Source organism: Misgurnus anguillicaudatus, chromosome 12 (assembly GCF_027580225.2).
Source record: "Misgurnus anguillicaudatus chromosome 12, ASM2758022v2, whole genome shotgun sequence".
NCBI lineage: Eukaryota > Metazoa > Chordata > Actinopteri > Cypriniformes > Cobitidae > Misgurnus > Misgurnus anguillicaudatus.
Genome location: NC_073348.2, coordinates 33450717 through 33468270, shown reverse-complemented (window position 1 = coordinate 33468270; position 17554 = coordinate 33450717). Strand labels below are relative to the sequence as shown.

Sequence of the window (17554 nt, the reverse complement as noted above, 5' to 3'; positions counted from 1 at the left end):
TAAATACTGATTCACGTACCAAGCAGGTTTAACCTGCTTTATATATACATGTAGTGTAAGTACCTTTATATATAACTAAGCACTCTTAAGAACACTTTGAATTTAATCATACGATTAAATTGTAAAATGTCTGAATGTTGCTATTAAAATTTCCACTTTTCCTTTCAGTCTTTTTTGTATAAAATGGGTATTGTTCATTAAGCATGCGTACAGATAAATCTCTGTCAGTGTGAAATGTTTAACAGCTGTTTTCACAAACAAATCATGATTCAACAAAAACGTTCGTACTAAAGTTTTAAACATGCAAACAATTATTTTACCAAACGTAGGCTAGAAAAATTCATGCTATAATCAAATAATATAATTATTATACTAATTGATATATAATATTATGCATATATCTTTTATATTATACATGCATATCTTTTCTACATTATATTACTCATTTCTACAATGAAGAAAAAGAAGATGCCCGTAATGACAATCCTTCAAGCTTGCTTCCTCATATTTTAAAATCTCTATAAGAGCTTAAATATAATGTAAATGTATTGAAAAGTACAAAGTCAATCACTTGATCCCCCTCTCTGTTTTATAACAGATACAGATGTGTGTCTCTGGTGGTGAAGCTATATTACGGCCTTTGTTATCGCATCCTGTACTTCTTTTTACCAATATATACAGCACACCTGCTTACTCCACCGACAGCAAAACTCAACAAAGTATTCAAACGATAATGATAATGAATATCTTTTTTTGGCTCTTTTTTTCTTCTGTGACGTATCTAAAGTTTTCTCTGGAAAAATATTACATTGCGGAAAGCCCTTATATAGAGCTGGTTTGGGCGTGTATTATGCAAATTACTATCCTCATGTACGTGGCCGCATATTCAGAAAACTCCAAATTCGCTAACATAAGAACGAGTTTAACAACAAATTCACAAGTTTGCATTAACATGTAATAAATGGGAATGAGATAAAGCATATGAATTTAGCCCAAACCAAGAGTACCCCCTCTTTAACTGGGATGGATGAACTAGCTGAGGTGATTGGTGGAGGAGGGATGCTGTAAAAACTGTCACAGGACAAAGGTGAGCGACGGCTTTATATAGACACCTCTTCCCGCCGATTGGTTGGATTACATGACCACGCTTGCTCTTCCCGAAACTTCATTTCATGTGCATAATGTATGCACGTGTACACAAATGTACACAATTATTAGTAAATGAAACCCACTGTTTTTAATTTTTCTCTCAAAGCTGAGAACCGAGATGATGGAGTGTATAAGCTGTGATGGTTCATGTATCCATATCTTCATCAAACTGTGATGTCTTCATTAAATCCAATTCATGCATTTGTGCATCAAAGCATGTCTGCATCAACCTGGTTTCATTTGCCTGTAGGGCGGCGCTACACCAGTGTAATCTCCACTTCTTCCCTCTTCTGCACCTGACCCTGCGCCTGCTGTTTTGGCGGTGGAGGGGCAGCTCGTACCTGGGAGATAAAAACACCTTTGAGACCTCATACCACATTGGACCATAGCATCATAAATGTCAATGTGTGGAGTGATCTTACGTGTCTCCGGGTGCCTGACCCGCCCTCTGCTGGAGATCTGGGTGATGGGGTATGGGTGTGGCCTGTGGAAGAAATAACAGATGTGACTTTGTCTGTGACGGTGGGGGGTGGGGGTGGTGTTAGAAAATTGTGACAGAATTTTTACTTTTATTTATTTATTACTTTTTTTAGGTAAACTGTGCCCTTTGAGTTTGATTTCACTCACTGATTTCAGATTCATTTTAAGCTTTGACATGAATTACGCAATATTTGAGATCAAACTTATTTTTCACAGAATTGATTTTATGTAGAAAACAAATTACAAAGAAATCTGGATAGACAATAATGTTTTTTAATAGGGCTGTCAAAAGATTAACTGCAATTAATCGCATACAAAATAAAAGTTTGTGTTTGAATAATATGTGCGTGTACTGTGTGTAATTATTATGTATATGCAAATACACACATACATGGAAAAATGTAAGAAAAATGTAATGTAATTTTTATGTAATTTTATATATTATATATAGCTGTCAAAAGATTAATCACGATTAATCGCATACAAAATTAAAGTTGTGTTTGCATAATATATGTGTGTGTAATTATTATGTATATGCAAATACACACATACATGGAAAAATGTAAGAAAATGTTATGTAATTTTTATATTATATATAGCTGTCAAAAGATTAATCACGATTAATCGCATAAAAAATTAAAGTTTGTGTTTGCATAATATATGTGTGGGTGTATTGTGTGTAACTATTATGTATATGCAAATACACACATACATGGAAAAATGTAAGTTGTTATGTTGTTATGTAATTTTCATATTATATATAGCTGTTAATCACGATTAATCGCATAAAAAAATTAAAGTTTGTGTTTGCATAATATATGTGTGTGTGCACTGTGTGTAATATTTTGTATATATAAATACAATATATATATATATATATATATATATATATATATATATATATATATATATATATATATTTAGATTTTGATATAATTGATATTATATATAAAAATATATACATGATTTTTTTGTGTGTATGTGTGTATTCATATATACATATTAATTACAAACAACACACACACAAAAATATATTATGCAAACACAAACTTTTATTTTGTATGCGATTAATCACGATTAATCTTTTGACAGCCCTAAATATATATATATCGAAATATATCAAAATCTAAATTTTTTTTTTATATATATATATATATATAATTTTTTTTACATTCATTTTTTTCTTAAATACATGCATATTATTTTGTGTGCGATTAATCACGATTAATCTTTTGACAGCTCTAAGTTTTTTGTATAATTTACTGTATCTTTATACTCGTAGAGTAGGGATTACAGTAATAATGTATCATACATTACTTTATTGAAATGCTGTAGGATTTAATGAAGGGTCATACAATAAGCACATGTCATACAATAAGGTTTACAATTCTACAGTTTGCTAGTATGCTTACTGTAGCTTGTGACTTTGGGGGGTTCTGGGGTTTGGTAACCATTTAGTATGTGAATGCTGGTCACCGGGGACACCGGGCTACAAGAGATAAAGGGTGAAGGATCCAGAACTGTTGGAGATACCTGGTGATAAAAAAACAAACAGCAGTCACATACATATGTCACCTTAAACCATTCAACAATTGGATGATTTTATGTAGAAAAGTAAAATTACAAAAATGACTTTAGCTGGGTTTTCACAGACTGGGTCTCATGATTAAAAGTGATGCTCTGATTGACCCAGTATCGGCAGTGTTTTGAGTATTTTAATGATGTTGATACCTGCACATTCATGCTTCTGTGTGTCCGCGGATATTTTGATCCACACATGTCCTCCACTAACACTGCAGGAAAGACACCCACCGCACCACTGAACTCGCCCTCCCAAAATCCATCATCTTCCTGGTTGTGTTTGCTTAGGATACGGAGAACAGCTCCTTCAGGAAAGGACAACTCATCCTCGGTTTGGGCTTCATAGGCGTATAGAGCCCTGGCCAGGTGAGCTGGAAGGCAATAAAGCAGAAAATGTCCATTGCAGTTTGTTAATATAGTTTAAAAGGCACAGTTCACCCAAAAGTGAAAATATTTTCATGTAGTTTGAAACCTGTATTTCTTTTTTCCAAGGAACACACAAGGAAAATCATAAAAATACAAAAGGCAAAAAATACATTTCTCTGGCCAAAAATATATTTTACATATATTACAAATACATGTTGTAGATTGTAATGCTCAATTGAATATATTTTTTTAATTTGGAAATATATTTAGTTTTAACCTTCATATATCAACATATAATTTAAAATGTATTTCAAGGGCAAGGAAATACATTTCAAATTTTACATCCCATATGGCAAAAATTAATTTTTTGCCTAAATATAATTTAAATATATGCTAAATACAAGTTAATTTTACAAAATATATTTTTGAAGTTGAAAATATATTTAATTTTAAGATTTTTTAAAACAAGTTCGTAACAAAGTTTTCCTTCTAATGCAACGTGGATATATTTCCTTGGATTGAAACATATGAAGGACTAAACATTTTTTAATGCTTTAAAATGTATTTACTTTTTTTAAATATATTTAAAAATATACAAAAAAAGGCCAAAAAAATTATGGGTGAAAAATATATTTTGTAAATATATTTCAGCAAATTTTTTTTGGCCATTTTTGTATATTTTGAAATTTATTTAATAATATGTTTTTTGCCATATGGGAAACATTTTTCCCATTTCACAGACTATAAGTGATGGATTTTTTTATAAACTCGTCCCTTAAGCTGGATTCAATCTATACATTTTTTTCCAATATTTGTGTTCCCTGGGATGCTTGTAATGCACCTTGCAGATTTTTCAAAACATTACTATTAAAAAACTAAGACTAAGAGGAGTCTATACAAACTGCAGTATGTCTTGTGGACTGTGTGTAAACATCAAATATGTAAAATAGCTTGTTTAGGGTGATACTAAAACAAACTGCAATTTATTTGAGCCCTCTTCCTTTTTGCAGGTTGTGTAAACTTATGAGCTGAACTTATGTGTTGGGTTTGTGGTCTCACCGCTGGCTTGACTGTTCGGGCTGCTCTGTGTCTGGGTGAGCGTTTCTAACTCAGGATCTTGATCCGCAGAGGTGCCGGAGGTCTGTGACTGGGCGTCCATGCTGGAAAGCGACTGGAGCATTCTTAATAGAGAGTTGGAGGACGGGAGCTGCAAGTATTTCTCCGGCACATATCCCACCTGCCCTGCTTCATTCCTAGCCTGAAAAGCACAAGCGTGTCTAATAAAAAAACAAGTGACACATCAATTGTCACCTGGTGACATCAAACTGCATACGTAATGTGCACTGCACTGTAATTTACTTTGCATGCGTCTGCCAAAATTGCTTAAATTAACCTTAACCCAATCCTCCATGTCACCATCTTCAATAAGCTCGAGTACATCGTTCTCCTGGATGGTGAGCTCATCGGACTGGGACGCCTGTGGAAGTGAAGCACAGCAGACGTGAATGACAGAATGACATCATAATCATGCTGATGACTTGTCTGTGAGATCGAGCTATATAGACCTGATAAGAGTAGAGGACAGAGCAGGTAAGAGGGTAGCTCCTGTGAGTACTGGAGGGGCTGGAACTGTTGTCATCCAGCGTCTCTGTGTCCTCCTCATCTTCTCTGTCGAAATCTACGGAGTGCTTCAAACAAATATGAGTAATGCACTTGAAGCAGGATGGCTCTTATCAAGTAAAGAAATTTAGGTTGCATACTCTGAAATGCAATTAGACTTACAGAGAATGAAGCATCATGGGTATTGAGAGTGGCCCATTTCTCATTCTCCAGTTCCTCCATTACTTGGGTCATAGCACTCTTCAGCCAGACATCTACGGCCACGCCCACACCTCTGAGCAAATTCAAACGAGCTTCTGCTTTCAATTTCACTGTCTATAGAAAGTCAAAACACTTAACTACCTGTCCTAAAACAACAAATCTTGGCTAAGCTATTCATACTTACAAATACACTAATTAAATATAGTGCATCAAAAAGGCTGAAGGTGTCATCTTGTGTCGAAATGCGGGAATTCACAGGAACAGTGTTGGGGGTAACGCATTACAGTACGTAATAATATTACTTTTCTTAAGTAACGAGTAAAGTAACGCATTACTTTAAAAAGTGTTGTGGGTAACGCATTACAAGTAACGTGCATTACGTAATAATAAAGCAATAAACCCCAAGAAGCAGTGGGTTACCAGTGCATTTTATAGCAGCTAAGGGGCGTTGTTAGGCACGACGCGAAGCGGAGTGCCTGAACCCCCTTAGCTGTTGTAAAGTGCACTGGTGGCCCAGCGCTTCGAGGGGTTTATTGCGTTTATAAAACGGTTACTTCATATGCATAAAGTTAGCGGGATTTTATAAAATAAAACACAAATAAGTTGTAATTATATTAGTATAAATATTACTCTTCCGCCAAACAAAGTAGTTCCTCAGAATCAAGTGTGACTGAAACAGAGCGCAGTTCACAAACAACACAGACGCAGCAAAGATACAATGAAAATATGATTAAAGACGGTGGTGTTTATTTTATAAATCACCATTCATCTAATTTATACATTAACATTTATATTGTGCTGTTGAAGTGATGATCAAATATGCTTGTAAGCATGCTGAACTCTTTCCCCGTCAGCGTTTTTTTTAAGTTGCCACCCGGTTTTAGTTTAATGCCAAACAGAAAAATTATCTTCTTTAAATAAACATAAATATAAAATAAAAGAACAGACCATCCGCTTTCAAACAACAAAAACAACAAAAAGTTTAATCCTACCTTAATTTGTTCTCTTATCAGTTATCAACTCTCAAATTTTCAGCTAAAAGCGGATATAATTCCATTTTTGTGAAGAACTTTTGTAAGATATGATCAGATTCTGAGTTGAACAGTACTACACGGTGTTTTCAGTGTATGCGTCAGTGTTTAAGTTTGCAAAGATCGCCACCCAGTGGATAATAGCGGGCGTATGAACTTCAGTTATAAACTCCTCAGACAACGTTTTCTCTTTATTGACGAGATGACTCAACAGTATTTATTAACATTTATTTGGATATCGCCATTAAGTGTGCAATTGTAGACAAATTAAAAATATGATTAAAGACTGTTGTGTTTATTCTCATAAATCAGTACGCAGCAACAGTGGCGCAGTGATACTTATGTAATGTGGTCTGAACCGTGAGGTTACCGGTGTATTTTATCACGGCTTAGAACGCGTTTCAACCAATCAGAATGAAGAACCAGAACTGCCCATTTTATAATATTAATTTTTTTCAGTAACGAGTAAAGTAACGCATTACTTTAAAAAGTGTTGTGGGTAACGCATTACAAGTAACGTGCATTACGTAATAATATTACTTTTCTTAAGTAACGAGTAAAGTAACGCATACTTTAAAAAATGTTGTGGGTAACGCATTACAAGTAACGTGCATTACATAATAATATTAATTTTCTTAAGTAACGAGTAAAGTAACGCATTACTTTAAAAAGTGTTGGGGGTAACGCATTACAAGTAATGTGCATTACGTATTAATGCTACTTTTCTTAAGTATCGAGTAAAGTAACGCATTACTTTATAAAATGTTGTGGGTAACGCATTACAAGTAACGTGCATTACGTAATAATATTACTTTTCTTAAGTAACGAGTAAAGTAACGCATACTTTAAAAAATGTTGTGGGTAACGCATTACAAGTAACGTGCATTACATAATAATATTACTTTTCTTAAGTAACGAGTAAAGTAACGCATTACTTTAAAAAATGTTGTGGGTAACGCATTACAAGTAACGTGCATTACGTAATAATATTACTTTTCTTAAGTAACGAGTAAAGTAACGCATTACTTTAAAAAATGTTGTGGGTAACGCATTACAAGTAACGTGTTGGGTAAGTTACTCAAAAAAAGTTGTGGGTAACGCATTACAAGTAATGTGTATTACGTAATAATATTACTTTTCTTAAGTAACGAGTAAAGTAACGCATTACTTTAAAATTTGATAAAAAAATTATAATAATGTACCGTGTGTGCCTAAGTGGGAACACTTTGAGTCAGAAACGGAGATGGCAGGCCAGAGCTTGACATTATTGCGATGGAAAATTCTCAGAACTTCTCAGTCATAAAAACACCTGCAAGGCCTGAAAGAGATCAAGCCTCAACAGAGTAAGAAAATGTAACGCAAAGGTAACTTAAAAGTAACGCAAGTATTACTTCCCATGAAAAGTAACGCAATTAGTTACTTTTTTGGGGAGTAACTTAATATTGTAATGCATTACTTTTAAAAGTAACTTTCCCCAACACTGCCCAGGAATATTTTCTTTCAACTGTCTGTTAAGTGCACATCAGTTGTACATTCGTTACTGCAATGGATTGTGGGATTGAATAAGTGCACTCAATAATGTCCACTATGGTTTTAGACATCACTGGCGGTGCCCTCAGAAAGTGCACTATTTAGGGGGTATTTCGGAAACAGACAGTGGCTGATGTGGATATGCCGTGCATGAAACTTGACTTAACAATGATAATCCTGTTACAAGTTACTCACCCATTACATCATAACAACTAGTTTCTACCAAAGGTGACGAGCAACTTTAAATGTGTACTGTTGACTTCACCTCTGATTTACGAATGTATTCTCTTGCATCGTCCATTTTTACTTCCAGTTCGTTGTTATTCTGATCTTGCTGATGTGATTCTTCGTAACCCGTCAGAGTCTGAAATCCCATCGAACACAAGACATTGCTTAACGTGACGTCTATAACAATAAATGCTGCTTGACTAGATCTACCAGTTTAAGATTCACACACGAATCAACATGCTTGAACATCACAGTATCAACAGTGATCTCTCACCCTTTGTGTCAGGACGATGTTCTTGTGCTCTCTGGCCAAACGCGTGGCCCATTTCCGTGCCTCTTTATTCAAACTGTGCTCTTCGGCCGTGCCAGTCTCCATTAGAAGCTCAGTAACCTGATGAGAAAGAAAGTTGGATTTTTTTTGTACACTGCAAAATCAATATATTTGTTTTTATGCAAGTGTATTTAGTCTATACACTAAGGATGTGTGTTAACCTGGGATCAAACCTGTGATCTTTAGGTTGTTAACGCAGTGCTCTAGGTGAGCTACAGGAACTTGGATCAAATTTTAGGTAATCACGGCATCATGTCAAAACCTTAATCTTTTAAAGTAAGATAAATAACATGACTTCAAATATTATGTCTGTAAATATTGACTGAATAAATGATGAAGAATGATGCATTGATTTACCGGCTAGCCCCTGTTCACCAGAAACTGAATGTCACGACTGTTTCTAGAGGAACTGGTTTCAGCGTAATGCAAATGACTAAAGCATCATCACATCATCCCATCTCACAGAAACACACCTCCTAAACACTGCACGCATAGGCACCACATATAGCCTACAGTCATACAAATTCATGCATAAAGTGACTTGTAGTGCATTCCAGCTATACATTTTATCAGTATGCGTGTTCCCTGGGACCAAACCCATGACCTTTACGTTGCTAATGCAGTACGATGTGTTTTTTAAAATATGTTTGTTAATTTCAAAATAACAAAGTATTTATTGTTTTCAAAGCTTTACATTTTAAGGGCCGGGGGAACGGGAGGTGTTTCAGAGCGGTGTGTGCAGGTCACTTCTCAATGCCCTCTTTTCATAGGGTGCATGCTGCACTGCGCCCAGTTTTCCCCGGTCCTTCCGCCCCACCAGCGCCCAGGGTTGCATCTGTAATGTTTTTATTAGGAACAGACTAATGCTTGTTTGACGAGGAAAAACAAAAAGAGGGTTAGCAAACAAATGGGCCACTATGCTGTGATGTGCCGAGGGCCGGGAGCAAATAAGGCAGAAGGTGGCGCTGTTGCACAGGTATAAAACAGCAGCGCATGGAACATGTTATCTTCTCTGTTTATTTATTAAAGCAATAGTCAATTTTCTTAAAATAAAAATCCAGATAATTTACTCACCACCATGTTATCCAAAATATTGATGTCTTTCTTTGTTCAGTCCAGAAGAGATTATGTTTTTTGAGGAAAACATTGCAGGATTTTTCTCATTTTAATAGACTTTAATAGACACCAACAATTAACACTTAACTCAAAACTTATTACTATAAACGATCCCAAAGAGGCATAAGGGTCTTATCTAGCAAAACGATTGTCATTTTTGACAAGAAAAATAAAAAATATGCACTTTTAAACTGCAACTTTTCATCTAGGTCCGGTCCAGCGCGACCTAACGTAAATGCGTAGTGACGTAGGGAGGTCACGTGTTACATATATGAAACGCACATTTGAGGACCATTGTAAACAATAAACTGCCACAAAGACATTAATTAGTATCAGTTGACATACAACAACGTAGGAACGGTCCTCTTTCTACACACTTGTAAACACTGGGGAGGAGTTTCGCGTTCGTCTTCTGTGACCTCTTGACGTCATGAGTATTGCGTGGAGTCACGCTGGCGCATCACGACCAGATCTAGACGAGAAGTTGTAGTTTAAAAGTGTATATTTGTTATTTTTCTTGTCAAAAATGACAATCGTTTCGCTAGATAAGACCCTTATGCCTCGTTTGGGATTGTTTATAGTCCTTTGAAACTCCGTTGAAAAAAACTGTTAAGTTTTGAGTTAAGTATTAAATGTTGGGCTCTATTAAAGTCCATTAAAATAAGAAAAATCCTGCAATGTTTTCCTCCAAAAAACATAATTTCTTCTCCACTGAACAAAGAAAGACATCAACATTTTGGATGACATGGTGGTGAGTAAATTATCTGGATTTTTCTTTTAAGAAAATGGAATATTCCTTTAATGCCATTCCAGCGTCTATGGCAATAATTGTGTCGAGAACCAGTTAGTCTACAATTTGAAATCTCCTATTCACCTAACCTGTAAACCCACGCAGACACAGGAAAACATGCAAACTTTACACAGACCTCCTGACACGTTTCGAACCGGAGCCCTCGAGGCTCAATCCGGAGACCTTCTTGCTACCCTTTGAGCCGATGTGCCACCCAGTGACTTTTTATGTTTTCTACACTTGAAACTTGACATTGTTTTATTCAGTGGTGTAGTGGTGCCTGTAGAAGTGGGTATATATATTTTTAACCCGCTTAAAATTCCAGAAAAAGGCTAAAAATGCCTAAAAAGGACACAAATTGTACCTGCTGTGTTTATTGTATGTTAAAACAATGTACATCATTCGAATCACAAGAATTTTAGCTTTCCAAAGATAGGTGACATGTTTAGCTTTTTGTTTTTGAGTTTTCTATCAAATAATGCAGTGTCCCGTGAATTTTAAGGGGTTAAAGCGGCCCAACTATGGTTGAACACCCTGTAATATAAAAAGTGACATGTAAGACTATCATTATGAAATTAATATTTAATAGATATGGGTATACCCCATGCCATCTGATAAAGAAGTGGGTATACCTGCGTGGGTGATTCTCACGAAAACTTGGTTTTAAAAATGTCAAGCATGAAAATGTAAAAATTGCTTAAATTTACTTTTTTTCCCACCAGACATTGAAAAACAAAGTCTGGAGTAAATGGGAACATTAATTTAAAAACTTTTACTTATCATTTAACACTTTTTGTAACATAATTTAAAAAATTAGTCCTAAAAAATCTCATTACCGCAACAGTCAGAAAACATCAACACTGACATATTTTCAAAATGACATGACAAACCTGAAAGAACATAATTTGGAGATTCTGCACATGCATTTAAAATCAAAGTATTATGCAAGATCTGTATGTACTAATCCCTGATGTTTTTCTATTTATCTTTCAATATTCTCCCATTTATAAGCATGCAGGGTTAAGGAGGAGTTATAACCGTGCATTACAGATGTAAGATGTCCAGCACATCTCATTTCTTACTTTTGGAAGCAACATACCGTATCATTTTCACAGGCTTGGTACTGGAAAGGGGCGGATCTCTGAAACACAGGATTCTCTTGAATGAAAAGCTGCTGATGTACATTCTGGGTCACCTACAGAGACACACACACACATTTAAGTGTAACCTATAATAAACTCTCACCTGGATGAACTGCAGACTATCTAAACAAGTAATACATGAACAGTCTGAGCGTGTGTGCTGTAACTTGACGCTAAACCCGAGACATTTAACCTGAGACAGTGTCTCGTGAACTGAATGGAAACATTGTGAGAATCATCAAATTACAACAACCCCAGACCACAAACATTTACTGTTATTCGCCAGACTGTACCAAAACTGAGCCGGTTTTCTTCGGGTTTACATGTTTATAATAACTTTCTTATAATAACATTCTTGCATTAGTTTACTACTAACATGAAATCTCAATAGTTTGATAAAGGCCATCTGCTTTAGCATAGGGATGTTTTAAAGAGCAATTTTATAAGCTCTGTTTTGACTGTTCGAGCTGGGATTTGATCCAACAACCCTCCGGTGGCAGATCATATTACCTGCTCTACATTAAGCAAGTGTGTTTTTCCACAGCAGTGTAAACTCAAGTGTGCATGTGTGTAACTTACTCCACTGGACGTCTCCAGCAGGCACTGAAAGGTGTCCTGAATGCTTTGAGATGTCTCAAGCTCCATCTGACACAGAGAGATCAGAAAACTCTGTACGTGATGATAGAAACTGCCATCGAGAACCTGAAGTCAAACGGAAGAAGAGTTACTGACTTAAAGGAAAACACCACCATTTTCAATATTTTATTATGTTCTTACCTCAACTTAGATGAATTAATACATACCTATTTTTTTTCAATGCGTGCACTTTTAATCTATGTACAGCCTCGTGAATGTGTTAGCATTTAGCCCAGCCCCACTCATTCCCTAGGATCCAATCAGGGATGAATTTAGAAGCCACCAAACACTTCCATGTCTTCCCTATTTAAAGACTGTTACATGAGTAGTTACATAAGTAAGTATGGTGGGTGGCACAAAATAAAAAATTTGTTTGGAGCCATAGGAATGAATGTGGCTAGGCTAAATGCTAACACATTTAAGAAACGCTGTACAAAGATTAAAAGTGCATGCATTGAAAATAGATAGGTATGTATTAAATCATCTAAGTTGAGGTAAGAACATAGTAAAATATTGAAAAACGGTGGTGTTATCATTTAAACAAAAAGTTGTTATAACCATGTGCTTAAAGGTATAGTTTACCACAAAAAAAAATGAAAACTTTGTCATTATTTACTCACTCTCATGTCGTTTGAACTCCCTCTGTCTTTCTTTGTCTTACACCTAAATGCATATTTTTTATAAAGTGCTGTTTTGGGTTATCTGGCTACTATGGGAGTGGATGGTGACCGAGGCTTGCGTCATATATTTGAAGTGTCTTGAAGACATCTACTTCTCCACTTTCTTGTTGTGATATCACTGTTTTTTCCACTCTTACACATTATTTAAAAGTAAGCATCCTGAAAATGTCTTTTGGGTGTTTTTGGAGCTTGAAGAGTCGGTCACCATTCACTCCCATAGTAACCAGAAAGTGGGTTTGGGTTCTGAAGAACAAAGAAAGACATTTAGGAATCAAACGACATGAGGCTGAGTAAATATTGGCAAAGTTTTTGATTTACGGTGAACTATCCCTAGAAGTCGAAAACTGAAAAACTTTGAGGTCTCACCTTTATGCAGTTGATCAGATCTGTCTGATAATATCTGTCCTGATGTGCGTTAGCCGCCGCCAGCGTGAGCAGATAGTCATTCCTTGCTTGAGTGGCTTTGGACTTCCATTCGTTCTTCTTGGCTTTCAGCTAAAATCCACATAAATACTTTACGTTCATGTGTATTAAAAAAGTACTAATACTGATTTTTAGTACAGTATGTTCAGTAGTTTATGTAGCAGCTCAATTGGTGGAGCATAAGTACCACAAATTTAACACATACTGAAGTGTATAGATTAAATGCACGGCAAATCGCTTTGGATAAGTTGTACAATGAAGCAAAACTACATTTTGTCAGTCACTTTGTTACTGTTTTTGCCATGTTGTCTTACCCACAAAGGGAATCATTTTGGGAATCACACTCACCTTCACACTCGCTCTCTTCAAACTGGACCGTGACTGGAACAGGCTGAGCTTAGACCTGGTGTTGCATGAGCCAGGGGGAAGTGCAAAACACAATTTTATTAAAAGGAACACTCTTAGTCACTTCCTGTAATATGCAGGTCAGCGAGTACATACTTGGCCTCCATGCTGGCTTTCTCTCTTACTGCTTGTGCCGTCTGTTCGGCATCCTGGTAGGTCTTTCTGCTTTTTGTCAGATCTCTAATGGTGCCCTGGAGATCGGCCTGAGCTCTCGCCAGCTGTTCACAGCACTGAAAGTGACGGAGCGCAGATGAACAAACATTTTTATTCACTATAAGGATGCATAAACTACAGGGTCTTTCCCAAAAACGTCTAATAGACATTCAAACACAGCCCAGACGTCTAGGCTAAGGCAAGTCAAAATTTGGGCTCTCACTCAGTGACAATTTAATAGACGAGAAACCATAGCCCAAAAATAAATAAAATAAAGTAAATAAATAAGTAAAACCAAAGACCTTGTAAACACTTTGCTTACATCATACATCTTAGTTATTTTGGCAATGTAACCAAAGTCGAGTTTATTCTGGCTAAAAGTGGATTATATCTGGCAACAAGACGGTTTCATCGGACGCACGTGTGGTGATGAAATACGCGTCTGGTCTGAACTCTTAAACAAATACCTTGTCGAAAATAACTAATGTTTTGGTTTCCTACGTGTTGTTTATTTTGCTTGTTATATAAATAAACTACATTTAAAGTACTTTGTTGTTATTTATTCTTAGCAGAGTTTACCAAAAGTTACGTGTTGACCCAGAAAGCCACTTGTTTATGTTGTTACTGCTGAAACCATCTATAGTTAACCCCAGGATTCCCACACCTCAGTTAACTTCAAATTCAAGGACCTTTCAAGGACTTTCCAGGTTCAATACCCATAAAATTTAAGGACTAAATGTGCAAGGTTACATTGTGTTGCCTTTTAAGATACATTGTTACAGTTCCCTTTCGAGGGAACTTGCGCTGCGTCACTGCGGTGACACTTTGGGGACGCCTCCAGGGGTAAATGCGTATGTGTATATCAAATTCAATCAATGGTGAGGCTTAACGACAAAGACAGGGTGACGCGGAAGCCAGGAAGTACATCGCTATCTGAAATATTGCCAAAAACGGTCTTACAGGGATGCAGGAAGTATGGCAAGGGAGACGCAGCGTCTCGTTCCCTTCTCAGGGAACAACAGTTACATACGTAAACCGAGACGTTTATATGTGTCAAACACAACTATGCAAAAAAACATTTTGGTATAAATCAACATTCGCATACTGAAGATAAAAGCATTTAAAGCGAACAGTTTAGCACGTGTGCTTAAAAAGTCTAGAATTTTTATGAAATTATCCTACACTACAGGGGTAATATGGATTTTTTCCAGAAATCTTTCTTGCATAAAATAGATTCAAGCACTTTCAATGACATGTATCTATGTATGCATATTTTCAATAACTTCCCAGGGCCTTGAATTACCCCCCCAGATTCACAAACTTTCAAGGATTTCAAGGACCCATAGGAACCCTGTAACCCAGATGGTGAAATGACGGCTATTGCTTGCTGGGTACAGCTTTGCAGATCTGAGGTCTGTTTACCTTTTTCAGCTGCAGGTCTTTCTGGGCTCTGAGAGTTTTTACAGGATCTGAGATTTGGTTCCTGTAGTTCTCGCATCCGTTGATACGAGACTGGCTCACTTTCATCACACCCTCCAGGTAGGACCTCCATACGGCCCAAACCTTCCTGTGCACGCATACAACACACAATTGTGAAGGACACACAAACCTTGACTGATATTTTTTAAATGCTTGTATGCCCCATTGCAATTCACTTAGGCAGAACTCATGTCTGTCCTAAACCCCATCTGTATATGTTTCAGACCTGATCTCTGTTTTACCTGGAGTCTCTCGGGTCTTCTGAAGGGGACCACTCACGCTTCAAATACTGAGAGGCAAGCTTATGTAGAGCCTGCAAATAGACAAAAACCTATTAGTGATCAGGTCATTTTCTACATAAAAGCATCGAAGTGTAGACAGGATTGCAAACTTTAAAGATGACCAAACCAATTGCCTTTTTTAGAAATACTCAAATAAAAAGCAAGTGACCCCTATCATCTATAACACAGAGAACCTCGCATCTGTTTGCTCCCTGAGCCATAGATCACAAGGTGGCATTGTCAAACAAGCCTATAGGCTGCCAGCTTTGCGGCTGATTCGACTCAATGACCCAAAGGAAGTGAAACAGATTCCTGTTTTCGCGAGCCAATCAGCATGCAGCAGGCCTGCAGGTGCACAAGATTCAGATCCAACAGCAAAGAATCTCTCTCTCTTTCGGACACCTGGCATCTCCACTCGCTTACTGATCTCGTTGATCTTTGGGGTATCGCTTTGAAATGGTCCATCTGGAAATAAACACTGTCCACCGAGTGTGAAATTGCTTGTTAACGTGCTATACTACTGAAAATATACAAATTAGGAAAAAACTTCAAACATTTGATGTACTGAAAGTGCAGAATTCAATTCAAACATCTGCTATTAAACTACTTACAGGCCAATCAAACTACATCTGGTGTACACTGAAAAAGACCTTACAAGCCATATTACTAAAATAAATTAATTTAATCTTATAAATTCAACAGTTTTGAAAATAAGGTGTACTCCACCTTTAAACGAAACCTACACAAACCTGTTGAAAGAATGAATTATTTGTATTTATTTATTTATAAATACATGATGATCTGGGGTAAATCTGTACAGTTAATATACAAAACATATATAAACAGAAATCCAAATATAAGTAAATGTAATTATCAGCACTCACCAGAGAGTAATCTTTCTCTATCAATGCTTTCTTTTGGCTATAAGTCCTGCAGGTGACAGACAAACACATAGGGGGCAGTAATGTAACATCTAAATAAATCCAATACATCTATCCACAGAATGAAATTGCATTACATTATTAATAGCTACTGAAATTAAGCAGTTTGAGGTCATGTATAGATTAACACATATTTGTGCTAACCAGGCTACTTAAAGTAATGCTGGTAGGTAAACAGTCAAATAAACTAAAGCATGGATGTACCTCAGATCTTCTAGAAAGTCCCAGTCTGTCTGATGTTTGACTTGTACCCTGTTCAGCTGCTCTGTGTGAGTTTGTTTGACCTCTTGTGTGACTTTTACCTGCAACACACACACACACACACACACACACAATTACAACATCTTTAGAAATCTATCCATTCATACATTTTCTATCTATCTATCTATCTATCTATCTATCTATCTATCTATCTATCTATCTATCTATCTATCTATCTATCTATCTATCTATCTATCTATCTATCTATCTATCTATCTATGTCTGTATGTCTGTCTGTCTGTCTGTCTGTCTGTCTGTCTGTCTGTCTGTCTGTCTGTCTACCTACATGTTTGCCAAATAAATGTATTTTGCATAGGCAGAGAAAATCTGGCATTATAGAAAACCGAGATTATAGTTTTTAAATACATAATGTCGACTTACCTTTCTCGGAGGAGGAGGCTGCATGTCTACTTTTTGATATTCCCGAAAAAACTTTTAGATGTCCGCAAGGCGAAAAAACCGTGCAGAATACTCTGCAGAGACATCTGAATGTGTTGAAATACCTTCAGAGCATCCACTCGGCCACACAGACGCTCTTTTTAACCTTACTTTAGTGGAGCACATTGAAGCCCAGCAGCGCCCTCGAGTGGCTGATCAATCATACAGCAATAACATGGTATGAGTGTGCTTTAGGTCAGTGGTTCTCAAACTGGGGTGGGGGGGGGTTGCTGAAATGGTGCCAGGGGGCCCCAGTTTTATGACATTTTATAAAATAAATGTAATTTATCGT

General features: G+C 36.5%; 1 protein-coding gene across 2 annotated transcripts; it reads right to left on the bottom strand.

Moving 5' to 3' along the window:
• Window positions 1-336: 336 nt before the first annotated feature.
• LOC129446719 (F-BAR and double SH3 domains protein 2) lies at window positions 337-17455 on the bottom strand. Of its 2 annotated transcripts, XM_055207972.2 has the most exons (20): window positions 17206-17455; window positions 16768-16865; window positions 16507-16552; window positions 15584-15654; window positions 15285-15429; window positions 13806-13939; window positions 13653-13707; window positions 13248-13376; window positions 12145-12267; window positions 11523-11618; window positions 8461-8577; window positions 8224-8322; window positions 5359-5511; window positions 5142-5264; window positions 4970-5053; window positions 4636-4834; window positions 3361-3581; window positions 3042-3162; window positions 1572-1633; window positions 337-1490 (listed from the first exon to the last, which is right to left on the bottom strand). In XM_055207972.2, the coding sequence occupies exons 1-20, from the start codon at window positions 17227-17229 to the stop codon at window positions 1407-1409; spliced, it is 2184 nt and encodes a 727-aa protein (XP_055063947.2). In that variant the 5' UTR covers window positions 17230-17455; the 3' UTR covers window positions 337-1406. The 2 variants fall into 2 exon arrangements, with proteins under 2 accessions (XP_055063947.2, XP_073730552.1); XM_073874451.1 differs by lacking the exon at window positions 16768-16865 and having other exon boundaries at window positions 339-1490; window positions 17206-17454.
• Window positions 17456-17554: the final 99 nt, after the last annotated feature.

What these genes read in the sequence shown, in the direction of transcription:
- LOC129446719 (XM_055207972.2), bottom strand. Translation starts at nt 17,229, where the DNA reads ATGCAGCCTCCTCCTCCGAGAAAG. An exon ending in TGCTGGAGACGTCCAGTGGA is followed by an intron (nt 11,619 to 12,144) that starts GTAAGTTACACA and finishes GTGTCTCTGTAG; the next exon opens with GTGACCCAGAATGTACATCA. An exon ending in CCCGAACAGTCAAGCCAGCG is followed by an intron (nt 3,582 to 4,635) that starts GTGAGACCACAA and finishes ATTGCCTTCCAG; the next exon opens with CTCACCTGGCCAGGGCTCTA.